At 41.7% G+C, this 12,842-nt stretch overlaps 1 protein-coding gene across 1 annotated transcript in view; it reads left to right on the forward strand.

The window, feature by feature from the left end:
* Positions 1 to 12,842, forward strand: part of agmo (alkylglycerol monooxygenase) — a 70,497-nt gene that overhangs the window by 10,109 nt on the left and 47,546 nt on the right. The window contains exon 4 of the mRNA XM_075466817.1: positions 4,114 to 4,265. Within this exon, the coding sequence (XP_075322932.1) occupies positions 4,114 to 4,265 (152 nt within the window). The remainder of the gene's footprint in view (positions 1 to 4,113; positions 4,266 to 12,842) is intronic.

A 12,842-nucleotide genomic window follows, 5' to 3' on the forward strand; every position in this document is an offset into this window, starting at 1 on the left:
ATCAGCATTTTGGGTCATATTTTAAGCTGTTTCTGTGATCTGAAGAAAAAAGATGTGATCCTCATACATCAGAATGCATTTGTTGTTGCTGTGGTAGCTTTAAGTTGCTGCTTAAAGAACCATTAGGCAACGCAAGGCAAGGCAAGTTTATTTGTATAGCACAATTCAACAACAAGGTGATTCAAAGTGCTTTACAGATACATTAAAACAGTAGAAATAAAAAGCATGATTTAAATTTTAAACAAAAAAGAAAGAAATAAGAACAATAGATAGAATCAGATAAAATCAGTAGTTAAAATGTGATTAAGTTTTGAAACTCAAGCTTCAGATTTGGAGATTTATTCAAACGCAGCTGAAAATAGGTGTGTCTTCAACCTGGACTTAAATAGACTGAGTGTTTCAGCTGATCTGAGGCTTTCTGGGAGTTTGTTCCAGACATGTGGAGTATAGAAGCTGAATGCAGCTTCTCCATGTCTGGTTCTGACTCTGGGAACTGATAGAAGACCGGATCCAGATGACCTGAGGGGTCTGGAAGGTTCATCCTGGGTCAGGAGGTCACTGATGTATTTTGGTCCTGGACCATTCAGAGCTTTATAGACCAGCATTAGAACTTTAAAGTCTATCCTCTGATGGACAGGCAGCCAGTGTAAAGACCTCAGAGCTGGACTGATGTGCTCCACTTTTTTGGTCTTGGGTCTCATTAGCTTGCTCAAAGTAAGCCGACGTGATGTGACGGGTACATCGTAGGATAAATGGTGTCACTCAGGACTAAAGGATTCTCATCAAACTTGAAGCTTGTCCAATTTATTTTTTTAACAACAAGAACAAGTCGTATATCCTCTTGTACACATTTTCAGTTTGTATTTTAAAAACATTAGACTCCATTAAAGCTATGGTAGGTAATCCTAGAGAGCTAGCAAGAGAGCTAGCAAGATTCGAAAGTGTCCCCTCCTCTAAGCTCCACCCCCCCCTCCCCATTCCGTCAGTGCGTCATCCAAAGCCGGTAGAACCGCATGCGCACACGGAGCAGGGAGCCGACAGAGGGGGGCGTAGGCAGAAAGCAGAGGCATCTGATTGGTTTTTGTAGGCGCTCCAATCCGAGATCAGCGGGACGCTGATCTCGGATTGGTCAGCTTTTTCTCAGTCCTGCAGCTGCCACAGAGGTCTGATTATTTTCGTCCCTTTTTCTAAATACATCTTGTATAGATTTCTCTCAGGACAGACGGACCATTTCACCCAGTATTACAAAATGTGTTTCTGAACAGGATTACCAACCATGCCTTTAAGTGATCAATTTTGACAGAAACCCATTTAATCTTATCTATTTTCTTATCTCCATTTTCCTATCATAACATATCTAAGTTTTGTTGAACCGACATAACCCAGACAGGGGAAAGGGAGCGCTGATTATAAAAGATGTGCTTGTCTCAGTTGTCTTCAGTTATTATAATGCTTAAAGGCCTACAGAATTAAAGGTGATTTTTTTGCACAAAACTGAAATAGCAGATCGATTCCTTATATACCATGGAATTTTTTTATGATTTTAAAATAATTTTAGGCCCCTGGATAGTCCTGATTAGGCCCAATAAACTATCACCACATTTGACTCGAATTTGGCAAACTGGAACGACAGGTGCGTGACATCACGAGTGCCAGCTGCTGGAACAACCCCCAGTAGTTCTAGTAGCGAAGCCAGCAGTTTGCCAGACGTGGACAGCTTCTTCACGGCAAATTTCGATGTGTGCCGCGGGACGTCGCTTGGAAATATAAAACGTTGGGTTCAGTGCAGTTTTTATTGCGAGTAGATGTACGAAGTGCGTGTGTTGCCCTCAGCACCAGCAGCTCAAGGCTCGTGTATACTTCGCAGCAGTGTGTCGCAGTGAGCTTGTCGCAGACACGACGCAGTTATTTTTTGATTTATGCCTTGAAGCGCTGTCTGCGCTATGTTAATCCCACGCCACAACGCAAGAGGGACAATCACGAACAAGCTAGGATTGTGGGTGTTACGGTTACGGAGGTCATTCAACAACAATGGCGACTGGACGAATGCGCACTTTGATTGAGATGCAGCTGATCGATCTAGAAATAGAAGAAATATTGCTACTACTGGAGCTGGCAGAGAGGGAAAGAATCGTCACGGTTAGCACGGTTAGCGTCAGCCGGTTAGCAAACCGGAAATACGCATAGTGTAGAGCGGATGTAGAGTTGACCAATCAGAGGCCTCCTTTCTCTCCCCCCTGCGGCGATGTCTGCGACACTGTCTGCGGTGAGTTACAATTTTGAGGAGGTGCACCAGAGTGTCTGCGTAGTGTCTGCGTAGGGGGGGGGGCATGTCTGCGTACATACGCAGACGACCTGGTTTCCGACCATAAACCGCCCTTCACACCACCGGGGACAGAGGAAGCAGAGAGACCCGCGGTCGGACAGGAATCCACCTGGCGGAGAGCGAACACACTCTCCGCCAGGTGGAGAGTGGAAATCAGCCGGCAGAGCGATCATGTCCACGTCGGGGCTCTTGATGATCGCTCTGCCGGCTGATTTCAGGGCAACCATCCCGCGGTGTGTCCGCTCTCCGCCAGGTGGATTCCCCCTGAGTGTCCGCACCGCAGGGAGCTGAACACGGCGGGATGGCTCCGGCTGATTTCACCAGAGAGGAGGCAGGCGGACAGGGAGGCACAGACACAAGTTCCGACCGCAGGTCTCTCTGCTTCCTCTGTCCCCGTAACATTTGAAACTTTTCAGGTGAGAAAGTAGTCGTTTAGATCCCCAACGTGTTGAAAACCTGACAAAATACCGGCTGTTTACCATTTTGTTCCGACGAATTCGGCGCTGCTAAAGCTAGCCGCAGTGAGCAACGCACTTCCGGTTATTTTGACAAAATAAAATACCCGTTGCCTTTTATCATAGGGAAAGCCATTACGTGCTGTTGTTTTGAAAACAGGAAGTGAACCTACCCTCGTTGTAGCTAGCTTGAAACTGCGGTTTTGACAGGAAATGCCGGGTTGCTGCCGTCCTGCAGTGCTTCTGTCTCGGCTTGTATGGTGTCGCGGGGCAACTGATTTGTCACTCACAAAACAAGTTAAATTGTCGCTAGATTCAGCCAGATTGAGCCCGAAAGTCGCTAAATCGCTAGATTATTTTTTTTTGTCGCCAGAGATGGCCAAAAGTCGCTAAATCTAGCGACAAAGTCGCTAAATTGGCAACATGGCACAACACTTGTGACGTCGCACGGAAGCCCCGCCCCCTGTCTGGAATTCCAGGAAGGTTTCCTAGCGGCAAATTCAAAATCGCAAATTTCATGCGTTTATGAAATGTTTTGGTGTAGAGTCCAATGATCATTATTGTTCCTCTGTGTATGTATTATCATTATGTGTTGGGTGTAGTGTCAGCTTTCTGTAGGCCTTTAATAACTAAGCAACGAACTTTATGTGCATTGTGAGTACTCTATAATCTATCTCTTGGCCTGGTTTTACCTCTCAGGCAACATAAACGCTGTGCATTGGTGAAAGTTGCAGAGGCTAAAACACCACAGAATGATTAATAAAGCTGCCTTGAACTTTATTTATTTTATGCCCCGTTTAAAAAGCACCAATCTGCTACAGTGTTAAAAGCAGCTGCCTAACTGTTAAGTCAGAAAGTTATTGGTCAGGTCAACCCTTTGAACTCTTTGACATATTCCTTAAACTTGTCTTTTGCAGGTTTTAGAGGTTTTGAACGGTGCATTGACCACAGAAGTGTTGACATTTATCAAATGTTCTGCAGAAAATTGCTTTGAAGTGTCTGACGGTATATACAAGATGGGCGTTGTCACATCACTAATTTGCTAGTTTATAAGCCTCATGTTTTTTATTTGCCAGTCTCCATCTTGGGTGTTTAAAACCATAAGTAATGTGCATAGGATGGATACTGACTAGAAAACACTGTACAAGATTTGCTGATGCATTTCACATTAAGGAAGATGCTTGTAGACCCGACTGCTCAGTGTTATCCTATGTGCTGTAAAAGTTTGAATTTAAGGAACAGATTTACACACAAAAAAACTTTGGGACAAAATGAGCTCCATACATTTGCAGACTGAACTGACACAGAGCTTTGACTGTGCCTCCCCTTCAGGCTTCTGATGAGAAGCTGTGAGTTGACGGCATACATTTACATATGGGACCACTTCCGCCTGGTGGAGCTGCCCTGGGACTCTGCCTGGACCTGGTGGCTCACCTTCTTGGGAGTAGACTTGGGCTACTACTGGGTCCATCGCTTCGCTCACGGTATGACACACTGATATTCAGAGCCGGAAAATCAGGGTGGAACTGTGGGTATTATTTCACCAAATCCTGACAATTTAGCACTTATGATGTAAGACATTTCTGCACGCGTTCACAGGGACGTCATTTAGTCATTTTCAGTCGACATTTGCAGCAGTGCAAAGCAGGAATTGACCTCCATCCCGTAGTACTCGCTCCGAGTTGAAACTCTTTCCTCACTTTTTACCATCTCCTGCTGCTGTTGCCGTGTCTCTCAGTAATATACACAGACAGGATAGATTGATATGAACCCCAAGGTATTGTTTTGCCTGGGTGTCCAGAGTTACAGTACCACAGAAAGAAGGCTAAGCTTTGATGTTTCTCTGTTTCATTAGAGCAGCATACGTCTAATTATCTGGCACTACAGAATAATAATGAATAATAAGAAATAACTTACATGGAGGTGTTTTGCATACTGAGTGCATCATTTGGTCATTTTTGGCTCAGAGTGGGAGTTCAATTGTGTTCTTCTGGATATGTACAGGTGCTGGTCAACGAATTAGAATAATTTGAAATAGTGCAATCATTAAATTCTTTGAATGCATTTTTTGTGCAGAAAGCAAATCAGGTGTTCACCGCACCTGTCCTACTCGTTAGACTAATCACAGAACTCGTTACCTGTAAAAAATTTGCTCAGCTGATCTTTCCAAAAGGCCCATTTAGGCCATTTAACTGTGACACTGTTGTTTTATTGAATTAGAATAATGGAGAAACCGTTTTATTGAATTAGAATAATTTTTATTATAATTAGAATCATCACTTTCTCAGTATTTTGTGGCTGCCCCCTTGGCTTGTATGACTGCCTGAAGTCTCCGCGGCATCGATTTGACCAGCTTGTCGCAAGTTTCCGCACTCACAGCTTCCCAGGCAGTGGCGATGTTCTGCTTCAGTTGGTCCAGCATAGTAGGCTTTCTGTCGCGAATTTTCCGCTTGACGATGGCCCAAAGGTTTTCAATGACATTGAGGTCAGGCGAGTTGGCCGGCCATGCCAAAACTTCAAGCTGTTTTTTAGTGAACCGATCTTTGGTCGACTTTGCCGCATGAGCCGGTGCAAGATCCTGTTGAAATATGAAGTCTTCTTCGCCGAACTGTTCCTCAACAGTCGGAATCAGGAACGTTTCCAGAACATCTTGATATACGGCAGCATTGACAGTCTTCTTGAGGAAGCAGAGTTTCCCTACAGTACAACCACGAGTGCGTGAAAAGATCCGTCAAGTTTCCCCAGAGCGTTATGGTCTGGGGATGCATGTCCGCTCGAGGTGTAGGGAAACTCTGCTTCCTCAAGAAGACTGTCAATGCTGCCGTATATCAAGATGTTCTGGAAACGTTCCTGATTCCGACTGTTGAGGAACAGTTCGGCGAAGAAGACTTCATATTTCAACAGGATCTTGCACCGGCTCATGCGGCAAAGTCGACCAAAGATTGGTTCACTAAAAAACAGCTTGAAGTTTTGGCATGGCCGGCCAACTCGCCTGACCTCAATGTCATTGAAAACCTTTGGGCCATCGTCAAGCAGAAAATTCGCGACAGAAAGCTTACTACGCTGGACCAACTGAAGCAGAACATCGCCACTGCCTGGGAAGCTGTGAGTGCGGAAACTTGCGACAAGCTGGTCAAATCGATGCCGCGGAGACTTCAGGCAGTCATACAAGCCAAGGGGGCAGCCACAAAATACTGAGAAAGTGATGATTCTAATTATAATAAAAATTATTCTAATTCAATGAAACGGTTTCTCCATTATTCTAATTCAATAAAACAACAGTGTCACAGTTAAATGGCCTAAATGGGCCTTTTGGAAAGATCAGCTGAGCAAATTTTTTACAGGTAACGAGTTCTGTGATTAGTCTAACGAGTAGGACAGGTGCGGTGAACACCTGATTTGCTTTCTGCACAAAAAATGCATTCAAAGAATTTAATGATTGCACTATTTCAAATTATTCTAATTCGTTGACCAGCACCTGTAGGCGATAAGGTGAGGGAAGATGAGGAGGATGAGAAGTTGCCTTCTGTTGCTGCAGCAGCCTGTGAATGACTAAAAAATGCTGAGAAAGATACTTTCAAACAATGTTCAAAGTTAGACAACAGAAGTTAAGTTAACAGAGCAGAAGCTTAATAATAAGACAAATTTTAAAACACAGTTTGTGAGTTCAGATAAATAGTTAATGTGCGGTGTCATGGAAACGGGAGAGAAGGGAACCACTAAAACAAAGACCAATCCACCAATGCAACTCAAACAGATTTCTGCAAAGAAAAGAGGGATAGTGGTCAAAAATTACATGAAAGTATATAGTTCAGAATTAAAAAAAAGTTGATGAAAAGTAACAAAATACGACCTAAGGTAAGAATAGGACAGTGTAAGACCGTAGAGATCCCGTTAATGTGTATAAATCGCCCTTATGTGGCACAGGTAAGTTGGGAATTCTCCCCTATTTTGAAAAATGAACTTCAGGATGTGACACTGTTGTCCTCAGCTGATAGATAATCAAAATGATCAAGTGCATGTTTCTCCTTCACAGAGAATGGTGGCGGTTTTCTGCTTTGATTTACAGTAGTTACTATGGACAAATGTATTCAAACTTTTCAAACATACCTCCAGCTTTATCCTCTTCTTTACGGATAATACACGTACTCTGTACATTTCACTGAAATAGAGCAAAATAAGCTGCTTTCATCTTATGCTTCAAAGATAACTGTGGAGTTTCCAGTGTTATGTTTGTGTTCTCAGTTTATTACTTTGCCAATATAAGGCAGCTACCTACCAGCATCAAGCTGTCTTCGACTTTCATGTTGCTCTCGAAAAGGACAAACAAAGACTACAAAGTTAGCTGATGATAAATGGCTGTAAAATGTTGATTTAGTTGCCTTCCCTGTGGGGAGGAGTTCAGAACATGGCACTCACATCATGTTTTCCTGGACACTGCAGAGGAAGCAATTATTTTTGAGTTACATCCAGCTGCTTCAGAGCTGTGCAGATGTGAGAGGCCTTGGTCTCCAGAGGGCTGTGGTCTTAACCCAGAGCTGCCACAGCATCAGACTGTATATAGTCATGTCTGTGAGGCAGCGACGTCCTGCAGCATCACTCTGAAAAAACACTGAGAATATATACCAGATACGGTGTTTCAGTAGTGGCTCCACATTTAAAAAAAAAAAAAAAAAAAAAGGAACTCCCTATGCATTGGCTCGGTAGTGCATGTGACAGATGCTCAGCTGCCACTCAGCACACCGGATGAGAGGTATTTATTTGTGGCCTGCAGTGATGTTTATTTGTGTCAGTGGCACATCAAGCTGCCCGCCGCCGTCTAGTCCACATAGTTTTGGATTAAAGTCCACTGCTGCTGTGTTGACGTTAGAATCTGCCTAAACAGAAGAGCGCCTTTAAAATATGTGCCGCAGCTCGCCAGGAATTGGCCCGCATGCTTTTGAGGTGAGTGAGAACATAGATTTTGGGATGCTGGTGGTCATTTTTACTGAGATTTCAACATGCACACTGAAATGTATGACCATGTCCGGCATTATTGTCGTCATGGTGATGTTTCTGCATGTGTAGGGACAGTTGAGGCACCATATTTTTAGCACAATACATCTGAAATAATTATTAATTTATAAACTGCAATTCCCCCCTGCAGGGAATGTGATCTAACATCAATTTTGAGAACCTTTTCAGTCTATTGCTTTACAGATTAGTTTGATAGACAACTATAGATTTCTTGATGAAACGATAGTCAGTTCGTATCATCCGTTTTCATCCAATTGTCATGTAACAAATCAAATACAAGTCTGCTGACGTAAAGTATTGAGCAGTTTATGTAAAAGTGAGATAATATGATTACAAATGATCTGATCAGTTAGAAAAGAGTCATAACAACCAACTAGATGTCAAAACAGAGCATCCGTCCAGAGATTCAACCAACATTTTTTACGACATTTTCTGCTGATCATTTCCCCAGGTCAATATTATGACTTTTTAGTCTGTTCTGTGGAAGATAACCATGAATCATAAACACGAAAGTTTCTCAGAATCCGATTTCTTCATAAAAACCTTTCAAAAAGAAAAAAAAAAAGTCAAATTTGCAATGATGAAAAATGTATGAAGCCTCAACACCACAACAAAGAAATTGGAACCAGAAAAATCGAAGTGATTTGCATAATAAACAACAAATTATTACAATTCTTTACCATAATTAATCAAGTAAACATATTATTGCTCCAGTTAATTTTCAGGGGATCATTTGCCAATCTGCTTTGCATAACCATTCTTTAATTACTGCTGATCGTTTACATCAGTCAAACGACATTAGTGGCAACAGTAAAGACGTAAAGATTTATTCCAGTTTGTCTGATGCAGTGCTTTTCAGAGCAGTCGGTCTCTGCAGGGAAATGATTTTCTTAGGTTGCAGTGTAAATGATTTTTCTGATTAAGATAATCTGATTTAAAAAATATAAATAAATAAATAAAAAATCTTTGACATCTCATTTTTTTCCCTTTGAAAAGTCTATCCATACATAATGTATGTACAGTTTCATGAGTAATGATGGTGTCTCACTGTAATTTGCCTGAGAAATCCTTGTATTTAGCTGGCCCCTCATGAAATTAAGATCATTAAACTTTGCCATAAGTCTGCCTGAAACCAAAAGTGGGCCGATTACAAACTAATGGATACTGGAAAAATCTAATTATAAAGCTGCATTTTAACGCAAATTGTAAAGTAACCACAAATGCAGCGCATACGAAGTGAGTACCCTGGTTTCTTTAGTGGTTTTTAAAAGTCTTGTAAATGGACTGAATATAAATGGAGACATGCTGAGGATATGTAGACGTGTGTAGAGTGCAGGCCGGATGACAGAAAGGCAACATTTTAGGAGCTGAGCTACTCATAATTCCATGTTATACTTGAATACAAAGCCTGGTTGCCTTTTAACTGGACAATGTGGTCATCCATCCATCCAAAAACAGTCACATATGAATAACAATGTCCAATAATAAGGGATAGATTTATGAATTGTTTGTGCCATCACACATTTGATGTTGAAAAAGTCCTCTTAGGGTTTTTACTAAACCCAGTACAGTGATAAATTACTAAAGATAAGGAAAGTAAGGGAACAAATCGGGTTGCCACTATGCAATTTAATGTTATGAAGCATGGAACAAGCTTTTCTCTGAGCTGTACAGAAGTGCTTCCACTGTTCAGCCAGGAGCAAAGTAACAGAATTGCACATAATCTCATTTCAGGTACTGACCTGGACCTTGTTTTAATTCTCCAACGGTGACCTCAGGTTCTGTACCATTGTCATGATCTGGGGGTGTAACCTAAGACACACGTAATCCTCTTACTTTTAATTTCCAGTTTGCGTGTGTATTGGAAAAAAAACAAATATATGAACATTACCCCTAATACGGAACTGATTGGGCCTTGGGTTGGGCAAGGTTACCTTCACAATAACAGCAAATCACATTTGTGCCAAAGCTGGGCTTTTTGTTGATTAGGCGGACAGCACCCTTATCATATATGGATTCCCACGCTTATACCTCACATTCATACCTGAACTTATATGCTGAATAAGTATTTTGTTGGGTAAGATTGATTGAATGAATTGATTTGATAAAAATAGGAGATTACTCTTCATTCACCCATTGTCCTGCTGAATCATAGTATTGGAGTGCCATTGAGGTTTGTTTTTGTCATTATCCCTATACTCTCTTGGAAAAAGTGACAATTGATCGAGCTTAATTTGATTCGTTAAGGGTTAGATGGTGTTGAACTTGTTCTCTGGAAAAAACTGTATCCGTACTTGTCTGTTATCGCAGTGATTATGTTGAGAAGTGTGTTATGTGCAGCTTGTTTTCTGATAAAAATGTACAGCCATGTAGACAAAGTTAGGTAATCAAAATGCTGTGATGGTTCAGAGATCAGTGTGTGACCTTCTTTTAGAATGAACATTGCTCTGCATTTGTAATAACATTCATTCAGACCTGATAAATGAAGAGGATTCCTGCAATCATATCCCATCTCACTGACAATGCCGAGGAATGCTGCATAAAGCATTACTGCACATTTCATTTAGTCGGAATTTATTTTTTCTACTGCAGAATCATTCAAGTCTAAAAAAAATAAACTTTCCACCTATTTTTATATCCTCCTCCTCCAGCCTGTTGGGGTTGTTATTGTGGAACATCGTGGGGTCACACACAGTCATATGTGCTCACTGAGGACATATATAAGCTTTCCCCCCTCTACCAGAAGGAAGCTGCTGTTCTCGACCACAGGACTTGGCCGGCGTGAGCCTCACTGCTCACTCTGGTCAGCTGAAGTTGTCCCAGTCAACCAAATTCTGACCTCAACTCCTTCCAGTGGAAGGTTCAACCAAAATATTCCAATGTGAGAGATGCACTGAGGAATTGAATAGATTTATGTATGTGTTGAGTGCTATTCAGCAGTGTCAGTCTGTCACATAACAGTGCTTTAGCAGCTGTGTCTTGGTTTATTGCTCTCATCTCAGAAACTTTTTACAGTCGAGCTCAAAACAGCAATAACCCTGTATCTGTAATCCTATTTTGTCAAGACAAAAGAGCTATAAATCTTGATATTATATGAGGGAAAGATGACAATACATAAGTCCAGGAAGAGGCAAAAGTGACACTCACTGCTGGGAAATATTAGGCTGTATTACCTCAGCATAAAATATCACTTTTAGTTTGACCAGTTTAATGGGCATTTTCATAGTTTCCCGCTCATGGCCTCAACATGAAAGGACGGCGAAAAGATAATTAAGTGGAAAGTACTTGGCAGTCATGTGCGCTGATGCCATCTTTACTGAGGAAACATAAGTGCTGAGGATTGCTCTTGCCAGACACTGATCTTGGAGATAGCAGGAGATTGAAAAAAGAAAAGTGAACCACCCCAATGTGCAAGCCTTTTTCAATTTAGGTCTGGATGAAGTTCAGGATTCTCCATTCACAGGAGTAACAGCCAGAGTCTAGACTGTATTTGTGTCCTTTGCGTGGCATTTGGCTGGAATCTTTGGAGATAAACAGCACTTGTGGTTAAAGTTGAGGCAAATTTGAAACTTCAGATATTTAAATGACCTTTGTGCACACACCGGCTGTCCCTGAATCAATTCGGCAGCTTTAGTGAAACTACTTTCATCATTAAAAATTCTCATTCCTTTATTCACGATTCAATTTTGCTTTCAAGGGGGAGCAAAGATGTCCGTTTCCAGTGGCTGACAGATGACGGATTGAAAAATGAACCCGTCTGAAAAAATAGAAGTCTTGCCAAACATTTACCCACTGGTTTATGTATTAACAGCCATTGAAGCCACTTTATATAAACACGTTGGTTCAATAACCTGATGACTGACAAGAATATAAAACAAACCCAATTTAGCCAAAGTTTTTTATTCAATCTCTGCCTTTCACCCACAGCCCTCTTTTAGCAGCAGGCTGACTTTCTAATCTGAACCCGCCCAGAACCAGATGGTTTTGGGTGAGCAGGGGTCAGACTTGTTTCGGATGCGGCCATGTTGTTGACAGGCCTGTTGATTCTGTTTATTCTAACCTCATATCGCAAGCGCCACTAATAGCAGCTCTGCGTTTGGGCAGCATCTATATACAGGCATGCCAACCAGGGTGAAGCCATTAATCAGCCAGTCAGCTGTCTGTACTCTTGATTATATGTGAGGTAATGGAGTTGTCTGCAGTTGTCTCACCAAACTAACTGCTATGGGTCTCTGTTACGCTTATAGCTCAGAAACATCAGAGCGTCACTTGAACGTCCTTTGAAACGGTATCATTACCTCCTCAGAGTGATGTCATTTAGGAGAAAGGCAAAAAGTTCAAATAGGTAAACACAAGATTTGAAAGGTTTTGGTTGGTTTTGGTTGGTTTCTTGTTCTTACGGCCTTCTTTGCATCCCTCGATGAAAGCCACCGTCATGAAGATGCAATTATTCCTGCCGCATTGTTCAGTGTGTGAGTGAATGGTGAATTCAACACCAGGATTTAAGCTTTTCTAAAGGTGCTAGAATGTGCTGGAGTCACTGCAGGCCACATCCTAAACAGTAGCTGTCACTACTGAGAAAATGACACCACGACACTGCAGAGCGTACCTTATGTATACACAGTTTCAACTTCTTTATGTTTTTCTGTCTTTTTATAACATCTATAATTGTTGTACCATCTTGGTTTGATGGGTCGTACAGATGCCTGCAGACACTGACCTGCTTGCATTGCTCTTCCTGCAGCTCTTCCTGTTTTTCAAACTTATCACTCACTCAGTTCTGGACCTGAGTCCAGGTCCAGCTCAGGATCTTGTGACCCTGATTTATGGCACATAAGGTCCACAACAATAAACATAAACTTTATGTCAAAGAGAAGGTGCAAAGCATTTTTTCTTGTATCAAAATTGGTGATCTAAGATGGTGCTCTGAGACAAGTGAGCACTTTTAGAAATTTTGTGGCCAGAGAAGCTCTAGAATTCTGACAAATATTTGCAGACTCACATTTTATTTGGCAATTGGCTCAGTCTTTTTAGAAGTAAAGATG

The sequence above is a fragment of the Odontesthes bonariensis genome, chromosome 5 (genome assembly GCF_027942865.1).
Source record: "Odontesthes bonariensis isolate fOdoBon6 chromosome 5, fOdoBon6.hap1, whole genome shotgun sequence".
Classification (NCBI taxonomy): Eukaryota; Metazoa; Chordata; class Actinopteri; order Atheriniformes; family Atherinopsidae; genus Odontesthes; species Odontesthes bonariensis.